The following is a 16,190-nucleotide window of genomic DNA, read 5'->3' on the forward strand; positions in this document are numbered from 1 at the left end:
CGTCCTTGAGCTCCGGAAACGTCAGAAAAAGAATGGAAGGAAACAGAGGAGGGCAGTGTAAGGCAGGAAGAAATGACAAGGGCCCAGGCTTTCATAGGCCCCAACTGCTCATCTTTTGCCCAAGCAGGTTCCCCGTATCCTCCTAAAACCCCAGTCCCCACACCCAGTTAGGTTGGACAACAGGTCTGCCGCGGCCCCCCCCACTTCCGGGCTCTAGCCAATAGGAACTCAAACTGCTCAGCCAGTCAGCGCCCTGCGCTGCTTCCGGCGTTCTGCGTGCTGCCCTGGAGACGGGATGGGAAAATCCAAACGCAGAGGGGTGCTGGATACGCACTACCTTAAACTGCGCCTGCACGTTCCATTTTGCTCCATTGTTTCACCCCGGGCCTTGGTCAGTGGACCTGCCCCGAAGGATTAGAGGCCCAGACGCGCGCCGTGGCGGGAGGTTTTCACCGGGTCCGCGGCTTCTCCCCTCCAATTGTTCCAGGTGAGTGGCAGTGGCAGTTTTAGGGTTTACGAATTTGGATTCGTGTCTTCCTGAGCGGGTGAGGGGGACACTACAGGCCTGGAGGGGCGCCATCCTACCTGCCCTCCCTCCGTGAACCCTGTGCCTCTCGCATCTTCTCACTTCGCGCTCTGCTTTGTTATTGTGTTAAACTAAAAACCTTAAACAATTTTCTCGAGGCTTTGGTCCCGGGCACATGGGACATCTCTTCGAGGACTTAGGTGCAGGGGGGATTCGGGACTGTAGGCTTCGGGAGATGCGCTTTATGGACGCCCCAGATTCGAAGTTTTTCCGCTTAAAACTTGGCGACGCTTCCTGAATTCTAAGCCGGCTGTGCTGACGGATGTCCATGGTCGTAGAGAGGCAGTGAAAACGACCAGTTCTCCGGTCATGAGCTTCTTGGAGCGAGGGGTGTTTACGTAGCGACTCAGCTCCTGCACTTTCGAGGTCAGTTAACGTCTGTAGTTAATTCAGCCTGTCAAGGAGGAGCACTTGTTGAATGCTTGGCCCAGTGCCTGCCACCTTTTATGCCTTCCAAAAAGGTTGTTTTAGCCTGTGGTTAACGAAGTTGAGCGTGCATCAGGTGGGGTGAATTAAACCACAGATGGCTGGGCTCTGCTTCCAGAGTTTCTGATTCAGTAGGTCTGGGCTGGGGCACTGCTGCTAGTTGAGGAGTTAATGATATGAAGGTAGAGGTAAGTGAAGGGAGGGTTCTGGCCTTTATCTGCGTGCCTCTATCACCTGGTCATTTTCAGAGTTTGTTGAATGTAAGCCCGGCTCCTGAATCTTAAATGCTCATTTGCTCTTAGGTGTGATTCGTTCTGACTTCTGGCTTCTCTGATAATACCTTGGTGAACTTGTAGATTGAAAGTCTTTAAAGACGTGCCATGCCTTTAGAAAATGTGGAAGACTAAACTGTGGTGTCAGTAAATGCGCACTTGGTAAGAAAGCAATAAAGAAACACTAGGAAGTGAAAACTGTGAAAGTCGGAATGACTGAATTGGAAAGGATGAGGAGTTGTGATTGCCACAGGCTCAGGAAGGGACTTCTGGAGTAGCAGGCAACGTGATGTTCTTCACCTGGATGATGATCACAAGGATGTCCCTCTTATAATAATTCATTAAACTATGCATTTATTCTGTGGGGTTTTCTGTATTTGTGTCTTATTTTGCAATTTAAGAGGTTACATAGCTAAAAAATGCATATTATTATTTTTTTAATAATTTTTTATTGTGTTATGTTAGTCACTATACAGTGCATCCTTTGTTTTTGATGTAGTGTTCCATGATTCATTATTTGTGTATAACACCCAGTGCATAATACCCATCACCGGCCTATCCCAGTCCTCCACCTCTGAAGCCCCCAGTTTGTTTCCCAGAGTCCGATGTCTCTCATAGTTCATTCCCCCTTCTGTTTACCCCCCCTTCATTCGTCCCTTCCTTCTCCTACCGATCTCCCTGCTATTTCTTATGTTCCATAAATGAGTGAAACCATACGATAATTGTCTTTCTCTGCTTGAGTTATTTCACTTAACATAATCTCTTCCAGCCCCGTCCATGTTGCTGCAAATGTTGGGTAATCGTTCTTTCTGATGGCTGAGTAATATTCCATTGTATATATGGACCACATCTTCTTAATCCATTCGTCTGTTGAAGGGCATCTCAGCTCCTTCCACAATTTAGCTATTGTGGACAACGCTGCTATGAACATTGGGGTGCATATGGCCCTTCTCTTCACTACGTCTGTATCTTTGGGGTAGATACCCAGTAGTGCAATTGCTGGATCATAGTGTAGCTCTATTTTTAACTTTTTAAGGGACCTCCACACTGTTTTCCAAAGTGGCCGTACCAACTTGCATTCCCACCAACAGTGTAAGAGGGATCCCCTTTCTCCACATCCTCTCCAACATTTGTTGTTTCTTGCCTTGTCCATTTTTGCCATTCTAACTGGCATAATGTGGTATCTCAATGTGGTTTTGATTTGAATTTCCCTGATGGCTAATGAGTTTGAACATTTTTCATGTGTCTGTTAGCCATTTGTATGTCTTCATTGGAAAAGTGTCTATTCATATCTTCTGCACATTTTTTTATTTGTTTCTCATGTATTGAGTTTGAGAAGTTCTTTGTAGATCTTGGATACCAGTCTTTTATCTGTAGTGTCATTTGCAAATATCTTCTCCCATTCCGTGGGCTGCCTCTTAGTTTTTTTTGACTGTTTCCTTGGCTGTGCAAAAGCTTTTTATCTTGATGAAGTCCCACAAGTTCATTTTTTCTTTTGTTTCTCTTGCCTTTGGAGATGTGTCATGAAAAAAGTTGCTGTGGCCAATGTCAAAGAGGTTACAGCCTGTGTTCTCCTCTATGATTTTGATGGATTCCTGTCTCACATCGAGGTTTTTCATCCATTTGGAGTTTATCTTTGTGTGTGGTGTGAGAGAGTGGTCAAGTTTCATTCTTTTGCATGTAACTGTCCAGTTTTCCCAGCACCGTTTATTGAAGAGACTATCTTTTTTCCACTGGATGTTTTTATCTGCTTTGTCAAAGATTAGTTGCTCATAGAGCCGAGGGTCCATTTCTGGGGTCTCTATTCTGTTCCATTGGTCTATGTGTCTGTTTTTGTGCCAGTACCATGCTGTCTTTGTGATCACAGCTTTGTAGTATAGCTTGAAATCTGGCAACGTGATGCCCCCAGCTTTGTTTTTCCTTTTCAACAATTCCTTGGCGATTCGGGGCCTTTTCTGGTTCCACACAAATTTAAGGGCTGTTTGTTCCAGCTCTTTGAAAAATGCCATTGGTATTTTGATCGGGCTGGCATTGAAAGTGTAGATTGCTCTGGGTAGCATAGACATTTTAGCTATGTTTATTGTTCTGATCCATGAGCATGGAATGTTTTTCCATCTTTTTGTGTCTTCAATGTCTTTCAAGCATGATCTGTAGTTTCTAGAGCATAGATCCTTTACCTCTCTGGTTAAGTTAATTCCGAGATAGCATATGATTTTTGGTGCTATTGTAAATGGAATCAATTCCCTAATTTCTCTTTCTTCAATCTCATTGTTCATGTATAGAAATGCAACTGATTTCTGAGCATTGATTTTTGTATCCTGCCACATAACTGAATTGCTCTATAAGTTCTAGTAATTTGGGGGTGGAGTCTTTTGGGTTTTCCATATAGAGTATCATGTCATCTGCGAAGAGAGACAGTTTGACTCTTTCTTTGCCGATTTGAATACCTTTTATCCCTTTTTGTTGTCTGATTGCTGAAAAAAACGCATATTAGGAAATCTAAGGTGAGAATGGCCTTGGAGTGAGCCAAAAAGAATCTAAAAGCCTGGAATTTCAAACTTGAAAGATAATTTAGAAGATCATCTGATTCAATTCTTATTTTACTCTAAGGAAACTGAGCCCCAGAGAGGGAAAGTGCTTCCACAGTAAACCACCCTTACCTAAGCAGACTTTGTAATTGGTGCATTTCGTTAATTTGAGGCTGTGTGGTCTGTCTAGATGCATTACTCAGTAAAAGATTGAGGAAAAGAATTTGGCCTGAATCAAATTCAAAATTTGAAGATTATTTTTTTTCTTGTGGTTTAAAATCTTTTTTTCAAGGAATCAATTCTTTATCTTACATAAAAACTTATTTCAACACCTTATTGTGGTGTATCCTAATGTAGCCAATTTGTGACTATTTAATTAAAGGTCTCTGGTTATTTTTTTCTGGCTAAATAGCTTTTCCATCTTAAGATATTGTTAATTTAATCTTACTTTGGTTATGTTACATACTATGTAACGTTGACCTGTTGCCACACAATTACTCCTGTCTGGGCTGCATTTTGGTGGGTCATGAGTTAGTATTGGTTTTTAATGAATGGGTTTTAGGAGGAGAGGAACATAGAGGGGAAATTAGTAAAAGTGATCATTAAAATAAATAGATACTATCTGTGCCACTTTTGAGTTTTCATTGATTTAAATTCGGATTTCTCCCACATCTTTTCTACTTAGAATTTAAAGAATTTTTCTGTGAATAGTACGAGTTCTTCTGATTTGATATAGAGACCAGGTTTGTAATCTAACTAAATGTAACTACTAGCCTATACATTTTTATAGTAGAATTTCCCCCCATTTTTCTGTAAATTTTAATTTCTTTGGAAGATGGAATCATAGAGTTAGTTATTCCTAGATTCTTAGATTACTGGTTCCCTATACCAGAACAGGACAAACTGCTGCCTTTTGGCCGGATGCGGCTCTCAGCCTGTTTTTGTATGGCCTACAACAGAATATACGTTCTGGAGATCTGATGTACGTCATAGTGATTATACTGAACAATAACATATGACTTCAAAGTCACTATGACAATAGATCTTACATATTCTTACCACAAAAAAGTGATAATTATGTGACATATAGAGGTGTTAGCTAATGTTATGGTAGTAATCCTATTCTTCTATATAAATGTATCAAATCACATCGTACACTTTAAACTTAGAGTACATGTCTATTATATCAAAAAATCGAGATATTCACATACTATACGGTTCACCCCCTTTACAATGTACAATTCAGTGATTTTTTAAAAAAAGATTTTATTTATTGAGAGAGAGAATGTGGGGGTGGGAGGGGAGAGGGAGAAGTAGACTCCATGCTGAGCAGGGAGCACTAGGGGCTCAATCCCAGGACCTTGATATCATGACCTGAGCCGAAGGCAGATACTTAACCGACTGTGCCATCTGGGCACCCCAATTCAGTGGTTTTTAGTGTATTCACAAAGTTGTACAACCATCAGTACTAATTCCAGAACATTTTCATCTGCCCAAAAAGAAATGCCATACTCATTAACTTCTCTTTTACATTCTGTTTCAAAGGGTTTTGCTCTAGGTTCTGACTTACTGGATACCATGTAAAACAGCTGCTTTTAAAGAGTGTATCTTCCAGCTTACTGGATAATTTCTGGAAAATTTTCTGTAATCTAGAATGTGAAATCCTTCCAAAGAGATGGCAATTTAAAATATATTTTGCCAATCTAGTAAATACTTTGAATATATTGTAAATATATTGTTCAAGATACTGAATCCACTAAAGTACTTCAAGTCTAAATAAAATCTGAGAAAAGACTATATCAATGCCTATTCAGTCATGCAAATTAGGACAAATTGGCCAAGAATGTGAGCTCTCTTAACTGCTTATATTCTTGATGATGAAATGGTTGGTTTAAAAAATTTTTCTTGTTGTTGTTGTTTAAACTTAAAACAGGATTTAGCAAACTTTTTCTGTAAAGGGCCAGATAGGAGGTATTTTAGAATGTGTGCAGGCCATCACTCTGCCACAACTCTGCAACTGTAGCCCCAAAGGAGCCTTAGACAATATATAAATGAGTAGGTGTGGCTATGTTCCAGTTAAACTTTATTTACAAAAGCAGGCAGCAGGCTGGATTTGGCCCAGGACCCAAATAATATTTGGATTGACTTTCAGAATCTCTGTGGGTTAGATGGAAATATCATTCCACATTTGTTTATAAAGTATTTTAACATACATTGTCTCATTTGCGTCTCATAATTCAAGGTTTAGGTAGGTCATATATTGCCCCACTCTATACAGATGTTGACACAGTGTGCCTGCCTTTGTAATAAGAATATAAGAAAAGTATCAAGATACACTGGCTGGCATCTCATTCATCCCTCTTTTTGTTACATGTGTTGGAAGTAGTTGTCATTTTCATCATTTTTGTTGAGATCTTGTTGAAGGAAATTGAGTATTGGTTTGTCAATTGTTTTATTTTCCTCTTAGTTTTTTTTTTTTCCCCACTCTACAAAAAGACGTTAGTAACCAACACCTGTGGGTGAATTTTCTGAGTTTATACAATTATTAGGTTTACATATTAAGTATCCTAGGCTAATTAATCATGTAACTAGCTTGCATTTATAAGTATTTTTTTTGTTTACCTTTTAGGAGCTAGAGATGCCATTAGGCTGTCATTTTATCCAATGTGAGAAGTCAGCCCAGAGATGGAAAACTTCATTCTGTATGAGGAGATTGGCCGAGGAAGCAACACCGTTGTTTATAAAGGGCGGCGGAAGGGAACAATCAATTTTGTAGCTATTCTTTGTACTGATAAGTGCAAAAGGCCTGAAATAACCAATTGGGTAAGTCAAGTATGTTTCCCTCCCTCTGGGAAAACACAGGGCTATGATCAGGGAGAGGTAGCAGCATTAAACAGAAGCCATTGAACTCACTATAGCAAATACCACATTTTCATTATGGAATGGTGTTTCATTATGTTTAGTGCCACCAATCCTGAATAATGACTAATAAGCATACTTAAGTATTCAGCAACTTAGTGTTAATTTTTTTGGGAAGAGTCAGGGAAGATATACTGTATATTGGATCATTTACTCATAAATTTAGTATGTGATTTATGAAGCTTGCCAAAGGAAGGACATTGGGTGAGAGTGACTTGGTTTTAAAATTTATAGCCCAGGCTCCTGGACCAAACTTAGCTTTTTTTACCCCCCATTGTGCTAAAATACATGTATCGAAAAATTTACCATCTTAACCATTTTTAAGTGTGTAGCTGATGATATTAAGTACATTCATTATTCTGTACAACCACCAGCATCTCTAGAATTCATTTTTTTTTAAGTTAATTTTTTTTTTTTAAGTAGGCTCCATGCCCAGCGTGGAGCCCAATGTGGGGCTTGAACTGATAACCCTGAGATCAAGACCTGAGCTGAGATCAAGAGTTGGACGCTGGGGTGCCTGGGTGGCTCAGTTGTTAGGCGTCTGCCTTCGGCTCAGGGTGTGATCCTGGGGTCCTGGGGTCGAGCCCCACAACAGGCTCCTCTGCTGGGAGCCTGCTTCTTCCTCTCCCACTCCCGTGCTTGTGTTTCCTCTCTTGCTGGCTGTCTTTCTCTGTCAAATAAATAAAATCTTAAATAAAAAAAAAAAAAAGTTGGACGCTTAACCCACTGAGCCATCCAGGTGCCCCTAAAAAGTTAATTTCTTAGGAGCAGTTTTAGATCCACAGCAAAATTAAAGTGTAGTGATTTCCTGCTTATTCCATGTCCTCCTGCATGCATAGTCTTCCCCATTGTCAGCATCCCCACCAGAGTGCCACATATATTACAATTGATGAACCCACATTGACACATAATCCTCCAAAATCCATAGTTGACATTAGGGTGCACTCTTGGTGGTGTACATTCAATAGTTGTGCACAAATGTGTAATGATATGTATCTATCATTATAGTATCGTATGGAAGAGTTTCACTGCCCTAAAAATCCACTGTGCTCCACCTGTTCACCCTTCCCCCTTCTTCCCAACCTCGGGCAACCACTGACCTTTTTATTATGTCCATAGTTTGCCTTTTCCAGAATGTAATAGAGTTGGAATTGTCAATCTGAAAAGGCTACATGCATCTTTAACTTAGCAATACGCATGTAAGTTTTCTGTGTCTGTTTGTGGCTGGAAGTGCGTGTGTTTTCATTGACGAACAACATCACATAGTTGTACCAGTTTATTCATTCACTGATTGAAGGGCATCTTGATTGTTTCCAATTGTGAATAAATCTGCTATAAACAGGTTTTTGTGTGGATGTAAATTTTCACCTCTTTTGGGTAAATACCGTGATTACTGGATTGTCCAGAACTCTTGTCATCTTGCACAACTGAAACTCTGTACACACTAAGCAATAATTCCTCATTTCTCCTTCCCCAGTCTCAGGCAGCCACCATTCTACTTTGTCTCTGAATGGTACCTCATGTAAGTGGAATCCTACCTCCTTTGTCTTTTATGGCTGACTTCTTTCACTTAGCATGGTGTCCTCAGGGGTCCTCCATATTGTAGCATGTGTCAGACTTTCTTTCATAAGACTGTGTAATACTCCACTATGTGTATATACACATTTTGCTTATCCATTTACCTATCTGTGGACACTTGGGTTGTTTCTACCTCTTGGCTATTGTGAATACTGCTGCTATGAAAATGGGTGTACACATATGTCTCCAGGACATGTTCTTTCAGTCCTTTGGATATATACCCAGAGAGTGGAATTCTATGTTTGTTTGTTTATTTATGGAAATACCACTCTGCCACAGAGGCTCTACCATTTTACACTCCCACCAACACTGCACAAGGGATTCTATTCTCCACATCTTTGGTGGTAACACTTGTTATTCTCTGTTTTTGTTTGAAGGTAGCTATTCTAATGGGCATGAGGAGGTGTTGGTTTTTGTAAGGAGCCGTGGATAGTTGAGGGAAAACAGGTATATGGGACAAGATGCAGGTTAGTTTGTGGATTCAGTGCTAGGAACACACGGAATTTCTCTTCGAATGAGGTTTTCTCTGAGATGAGAAGCTAAGTCCTCAATGGGGTGGGGAGGGGAAGGCAGTGTTCTAGGCAAGAGGAAAGCAAACGTGTGAAACCTCACTTGGGCGACAGATGGGCTGGGGCCATTTGAGATTGGGGATCCTAAATTGAAGCTGGGTCAGTCAGCATGGCTCGTGTCTGCCCCAGTTGCTTGTGTATGTGTGGAATGTGGATGTCTGAATTGAACCAGAATTGGAGAGCTGGGGTGAGTGAGCTGGAAAGTGAAGGAGTGGTGGTCACAGGCTAGGATGTGTGCAAGACTTTGGAGATGATACGGTTCTTAGTCAAAACCTAACAGTTCAGTCCAACAGAAACATAATGGGGGCTACAAATCTAACAGATGGGTGGTTGAGGTGCAGGTGAAGGGGAGATTGAGAGAGCTGAGGTGAATCAGCATCTGAAGGGTAGGTACTTGGCATATACTGAGTGATAGGGAGTGTGGGAGCCTGGGCTGTGGCCTGATTTCTGGTGGAATTTCCACACCTCCTTTACTCGTCGTTAGGACCCCCCCCCCCCTTCCAGTGCCTGAATCAGTGGGGATCCATTTAAACAGGCTTACCTTGTGTCTTCCCCACTCTCCTCTGGCCCTTTGTTAGGAGTTTATTATAAAGTGCTCCTCGAATTCTCTTGGCCACTCTGATTTTTGTTTTTCTCTTTAAATTGTGTGGATTCATTTCCCTTTCTTTGTGTTAGAATATGAGCCCACCTAGTTGTCCCTAGAGAGTACCACTTACCTATTTTTAAAATAAGGAGCTCTGTATTTCTACAGATGAGTGGGCCTATTAGCCTGTGTTGAGTGTGAGTGACAGTAGAATTTGTGGGGGTGTGTGTATGTTGTTAAGAGAATCAGAAAACAAGGATCCAAAGCACTTGGGTAGTTGTCACCAGTTTGAAGTCTGGATGGTTTGTTAACAAAGCACACATTTTTGTGGTTTTAGTTTCCGTATTTAATGGGATTTTGAAGGGAGAAAGCAAACATCCCTGAGGCAACTTAGTATTTTTTTAACTGATAGTCTCTTACATCTTTGCAATTGAGTTTTGGATTCATTCTTTTTTTGGTGCACAGTTATTCTCATGATCTAATGGAAATGTACATCTTAAGAGTAGTGTGCTCACTGTAATGATTCTTCTTTTAATAAACCGAGTGAATTGATACTGGGATTCACTAAGGATATTTTTAAGAATAAAATTGTAGAATCCTTTGAGACTTAAATATTTTAAAAGTAATACCTCATCATTATAGAAAACTTGGACAATCTAGAAAAACGGGTAGAAAAGAAAAAAAAAAAAAGGCAGCATTGTTCCATCATCTGAGGCAGTCCCTGTTCTGTTTTGGCTTGTTTGTTCTAGTCTTTTTTACTATGAGTTTTTAAAAAAGATTTTAAATCATGGTATTACATAATTTTGTTTCTTGCCTTTTTAACTTAACATTATTATACTGTCATTTTTTTATGATACAAAATGCAATGCTTTAAAGTTGGGCTAATGTTTAGTCTGTTGATATATAACTTAACTATTGTGTTATTGAGCCTTGAGGTTATTTTTACTTAGTAAAGTTTTTTTTTCTTCCTTGAAAATTATTTCATTCCTGATTATTAAAGTACTGTGGACTGAATGTAGAAAATAGAAAAAGCAAAGTAGAAAAAATTAAAATCACCAGCAGTTCTGCTCATAACAGCTATTTTGATATATTCCTTTTGGTCATTTTCCTATGAACATTTCTTTTGCAATGTTGTGTTTACACAAACACAAAACTGTATTGCACAAGCTTTTTTTTTTTTTTTAAGATTGTACATTGAATTAGCATTTTTCCCTGTCACCAGCCTTCAAGCCATCATTTTTATTTTTATTTTATTTATTTTTATTTATTATTTTTTTTTAATGATTTTTTATTATATTATGTTAGTCACCATACAGTACATCCCCGGTTTCCGATGTAAGGCTCGATGATTCATTAGTTGTGTATAACACCCAGTGCACCATGCAATACGTGCCCTCCTTACTACCCATCACCGGTCTATCCCATTCCCCCACCCCCCTCCCCTCTGAAGTCCTCAGTTTGTTTCTCATAGTCCATAGTCTCTCATGTTTCATTCCCCCTTCTGATTACCCCCCTTTCTTTATCCCTTTCTTTCCCTACCGATCATCTTAGTTCTTATGTTCCATAGATGAGAGAAATCATATGATAGTTGTCTTTCTCTGCTTGACTTATTTCACTTAGCATTATCTCCTCCAGTGCCGTCCATGTTGTAGCAAATGTTGAGAACTCGTTCTTTCTGATAGCTGAGTAATATTCCATTGTATATATGGACCACAACTTCTTAATCCAGTCATCTGTTGAAGGGCATCTCAGCTCCTTCCACGATTTAGCTATTGTGGACATTGCTGCTATGAACATTGGTGTGCATATGGCCCTTCTCTTCACTACGTCTGTATCTTTGGGGTAAATACCCAGTAGTGCAATGGCTGGATCATAGGGTAGCTCAATTTTTAACTTTTTAAGGGACCTCCACACTGTTTTCCAGAGTGGCCGTACCAACTTGCATTCCCACCAACAATGTAGGAGGGATCCCCTTTCTCCACATCCTCTCCAACAATTGTTGTTTCTTGCCTTGTCTATTTTTGCCATTCTAACTGGCGTAAGGTGGTATCTCAGTGTGGTTTTGATTTGAATTTCCTTGATGGCTAATGATTTTGAACATTTTCTCATGTGTCTGTTAGCCATTTGTATGTCTTCATTGGAAAAGTGTCTGTTCATATCTTCTGCCCATTTTTTGATTTGTGTATTTGTTTCTCGTGTATTGAGTTTGAGAAGTTCTTTGTAGATCTTGGATACCAGTCCTTTATCTGTAGTGTCATTTGCAAATATCTTCTCCCATTCCGTGGGCTGCCTCTTAGTTTTTCTGACTGTTTCCTTGGCTGTGCAGAAACTTTTAATCTTGATGAAGTCCCATAAATTCATTTTATCTTTTGTTTCTCTTGCCTTTGGGGATGTGTCATGAAAAAGGTTGCTTTGGCCGATGTCGTAGAGGTTGTTGCCTATGTTCTCCTCTAGAATTTTGATGGATTCCTGTCTCACATCGAGGTCTTTCATCCATTTGGAGTTTATTTTTGTGTATGGTGTGAGATAGTGGTCAAGTTTCATTCTTTTGCATGTAGCTCTCCAATTTTCCCAGCACCATTTATTGAAGAGACTGTCTTTTTCCCACCGGATGTTTTTTCCTGCTTTATCAAAGATTAGTTGCCCAAAGAGCCGAGGATCCGTTTCTGGGCTCTCTATTCTGTTCCATTGGTCTATGTGTCTGTTTTTGTGCCAGTACCATGCTGTCTTTGTGATCACAGCTTTGTAGTACAGCTCGAAATCTGGCATTGTGATGCCCCCAGCTTTGTTTTTCCTTTTCAACAGTTCCTTGGAGATTCGGGGCCTTTTCTGGTTCCATACAAATTTAAGGACTGTTTGTTCCAGTTCTTTGAAAAATGTCCTCGGTATTTTGATCGGGATAGCATTGAAAGTGTAGATTGCTCTGGGTAGCATGGACATTTTAACTATGTTAATTCTTCCGATCCATGAGCATGGAATATCTTTCCATCTTTTTATGTGTTCCTCAATGTCTTTCAAGAGTGATTTATAGTTTCTAGAATATAGGTCCTTTACGTCTCTGGTTAAGTTAATTCCAAGGTAACGTATGGGTTTTGGTGCTATTGTAAATGGGATGGATTCCCTAATTTCTCTTTCTTCGGTCTCGTTATTCATGTATAGAAATGCAACTGATTTCTGAGCATTTATTTTGTATCCTGCCACTTTACTGAATTGTTCTATAACTTCTAATAGTTTGGGAGTGGCTTCTTTTGGGTTTTCCATATAGAGTATCATGTCATCTGCAAAGAGAGACATTTTGACTTCTTCTTTGCCGATTTGAATACCTTTGATCCCTTTTTGTCGTCTGATTGCTGTTGCAAGGACTTCTAGTACTATGTTGAATAATAGTGGCGAGAGTGGGCATCTCAAGCCATCATTTTTAATGTCTGTATAGAATTCCACCAAATTCCGCTGTCTTGTTACCCACTTTCCAATTGTGTATGTAGGTGTTTCTTAATAGATGTGAGGATTTTAAGAACTTTTTGTGTGTGTATGTGAATACTGTGTTTTTATAGGTCCGTCTCACCCATGAAATTAAACACAAGAATATTGTCACTTTTCACGAATGGTACGAAACCAGCAATCATCTCTGGCTAGTGGTGGAACTCTGCACAGGTAAGTGTGTGTGAGAAGTGCTACAAATATATCCAACTTATGTAGTTTTGAAAAAAACATGTGATGTAGGTTTTGTTGTTTTCCTTTTGCACTGCAAATAGAAGCTCTCGGTCTCTTGACTATGTTCACTTGCACGTATGTTGTTTCGTTATCAGGGTAGGGTAAAGAACAAAGATGTCTGGTAGGAGGGAGACAGTAAAATTCAATTTGGGTTTAACTTTACTTTGGTATAAAATATTACTAAATCACCTACATAAAAATTTAGAAGTCTTTTTTAGTGATGAACTTATCAAGCAAGTTTTCCTATTCAATAAAAACCAAGTATTTTAGGTCAAGTAGCTATTAGGTAATTAGTTTATAAAGTGATCATCTTCTTATTCTTATGAAGAAAATACTTGCTGTTTATAAAAACTTAAGCTATGTGAAAAAGGACCAAGGTGAACCAACAAATACCAGCACCTAACGATCATTAGAGATAACTTGTTATAACTTTCTGGGACTATATAGGGAGAAAAATAACTGAATGTATTGATATTATCTGGGCTTTTAGTTTCAGTGTCTTCAGGGAAAAACCACCCCTGTTAGCGTACTTCTATTTATACATTGAGTAATAAGAAAGGATCACTAAATATTAAGATATACTGTAATTTCTAGCTTTATGAGTCTTACCCTTTATATTGGCACTTGGAATTTATAAAACTGAATCATGGAAGAGGTTATTTGGAAAAATAACTTACTTGCATTTTATTTTTTCTGAACCAATAGGCAAGGACTATGGCTTAATTACATTCATGGTCGAACACACTGTTGAGGTGATCAGGGAACTTTCCCTGTGTTCCTTTTTGCTTCAGCTGTTATTTCTGCTCCCTATCATCATAGCCTGTGTTTGGAGTGGTTCCTCACCCACCGAAACAAAATAAATTTCAAAATACCTCCTACCTTCATCATAGTGTTCTGACTGAACTTTCAGGTGACAGCTAAGAGTCCCCCCCCCCCCAGAGTGTGTGCAGGCTTGGGTGGGGGGAGGGGGGTGGGGTAGCGGGAGGGAGGGAGAGAGAGAGAGAGAATCATAAGCAGACTCTGCACCCAGTATAGAGCTGACGAGGGGCTCAATCTCATGACCCTGAAGTCATGACCTGAGCTGAAATCAAGAGCCGGTTGTGTAACCTACTGAGCTGTACAGGTGCCCCAAGACTTTTTCTTCTCTCTTTTCTCTCTTCTCCTCTCCCCTCTTCTCCCCTCCCCTCTTTTCCCTCCCCTCCGCTCCTCTCCCTTCTTTTCTCTTCTGTTCTTTTTAAGAGAAAGGGGAAGAGTTTTATTTGAGTCCAAGGTAGGACAGCTGCCTGGGGTATACAATCTTCACAAAGAGAAGAGTGCTCTAAGGAAGGAACATTATGTTCAGGGTTATACATGTTTCTCTGAATTTGGATCCTGTTGGAATCTTGATGCCAAAAAAAAAAAAAAAAAAAAAAGGTTTGTTCCTGGCACTTAGATGGTAGAAATGTGACCAGGACCTTGGAAGAGTATAGAAATAGAATTCACAGTGTGTCTGCCTTTGACGTTTTATTTCCTCAGGAATGTACTCTGAGGGTTGTGATTTTTCTCTTAAGGAAAGGCCTCTTTTCTGCCATGCTGTACTTTGTAGAATGATTAACGTTGCACAGGAGTAAATGTGGCTATACTTTTCATGATGAGTTTTAAATGCACAGTTTAGGTTAGTATTTACCACTAATTTTTGTAGCTTTTCAATTCCTGAGGTATGAGTTAGAAATCATAGTACCAGAGGAATTCTCCCAGCATCCCACCTGCTTGCTTACTGACTAGTCTCCCAGTCTGAACAGTAATTCTCTGGGAGCTGGCTCTGGAGTGTAGACACAGATTCCTCTTAGGGTGGTTGGACCACTGTGTTCATTCACACGTGTATTTCCCCTGCCAGGCTGTTCATGTGTACTGATCAGATCATTTTTTTAAGGCTGAGTATCTCCCAGCATGGAAGCGCCTAGAGGCACTGTGTGATGCTGGTGGGTTAAAATGGGTGATTTTAATCAACTTGCAGGTGGTTCCTTAGAAATGGTTATTGCTCAAGATGAAAACCTCCCAGAAGATGTTGTGAGAGAATTTGGGGTTGACCTTATTACTGGATTACATCATCTTCATCAACTTGGCATTCTCTTTTGTGACCTTTCTCCTGGCAAGGTAATTCATGAAAATTTTCATTTCCTAACTGCTTCTGTCTGAAGTTATAGTGCTTTCTCAAAGGTGTTTTTATTTTTAGATAAAATTTAGATAAAATATAGACCATCTTGAAATTGAGTTAATTTTTTTCTTTTAAAGATTTTATTTATTTTAAAGAGCGAGTGCTATCGAGAAGGGGCAGAGGGAGAGGGAGGGAGACTCTCCAGCAGATTCCGTGCTGAGCGTGGAGCCAATCCCCCTACCCGAGATCATGACCTGAGATGAAACCAAGAATTGAGGCCCAACTGACCGAGCCACCCAGGGGCCCCTTGAGTTAATATATTTTTTTAAAATAAAAAACAGTGCCATATTTTAGCTACCTATTGAAATAGCTTTTAGAATGGGAAGTCTCCCCTCCTCTTGGAGTCCTTTGAGTAATTATTATTGCTGCCAAGGCATATTGTGAATGAGGAGCTCAGGAGCTCTATACAATAAGATGCTAAGCTCTTAGATTATAAGATTATGAACCATTATTTTAGCTTGATAATGGATTTTTGGTGTTGTTGTTTGATTAGCGGCATTATGGGTCAAATAGCTTCTTCTCTGGTAAAATTAATGGTCCATAACTAAATGTGCATCAGTGTAGTAGAGGCATGAAACCTGCTTAGTTTCAGAATCACAGGTGACACTGACATTTAGAAGTTGTGTGACCCTGGGCAGGTTACCCTTGCTCTCGCTCTGCCTTGGCTTCCTTGTCTATGATCTGGAGATGGATTCTGTACTATATTTAGGTTAAGCTTCTAGGACACTTTCTGGTGTTTTCAATCAATGGCATCTATTATTTATAAGTACATATTCTTAGGGATTGTACTTATTACTGGTTTGAGTTGCACTTTGTTA

General features: G+C 39.8%; 1 protein-coding gene across 6 annotated transcripts in view; it reads left to right on the forward strand.

The window, feature by feature from the left end:
• Positions 1-307: 307 nt before the first annotated feature.
• ULK4 (unc-51 like kinase 4) overlaps positions 308-16,190 on the forward strand; it is a 592,175-nt gene continuing 576,292 nt past the window's right edge. For 5 of the 6 annotated variants that reach the window (XM_026496790.4, XM_026496789.4, XM_048216241.2 and 2 more), the window contains exons 1-4: positions 380-487; positions 6,442-6,635; positions 13,016-13,115; positions 15,172-15,311. In XM_026496790.4, the coding sequence (XP_026352575.1) occupies positions 6,498-6,635; positions 13,016-13,115; positions 15,172-15,311 (378 nt within the window). In that variant the 5' untranslated portion in view covers positions 380-487; positions 6,442-6,497. Of the gene's footprint in view, positions 488-6,441; positions 6,636-13,015; positions 13,116-15,171; positions 15,312-16,190 lie in introns of all 6 variants that reach the window. The other variant, XM_026496788.4, reaches the window with a different exon arrangement.

The sequence above is a fragment of the Ursus arctos genome, unplaced genomic scaffold (assembly GCF_023065955.2).
Source record: "Ursus arctos isolate Adak ecotype North America unplaced genomic scaffold, UrsArc2.0 scaffold_20, whole genome shotgun sequence".
NCBI classification, from domain to species: Eukaryota; Metazoa; Chordata; class Mammalia; order Carnivora; family Ursidae; genus Ursus; species Ursus arctos.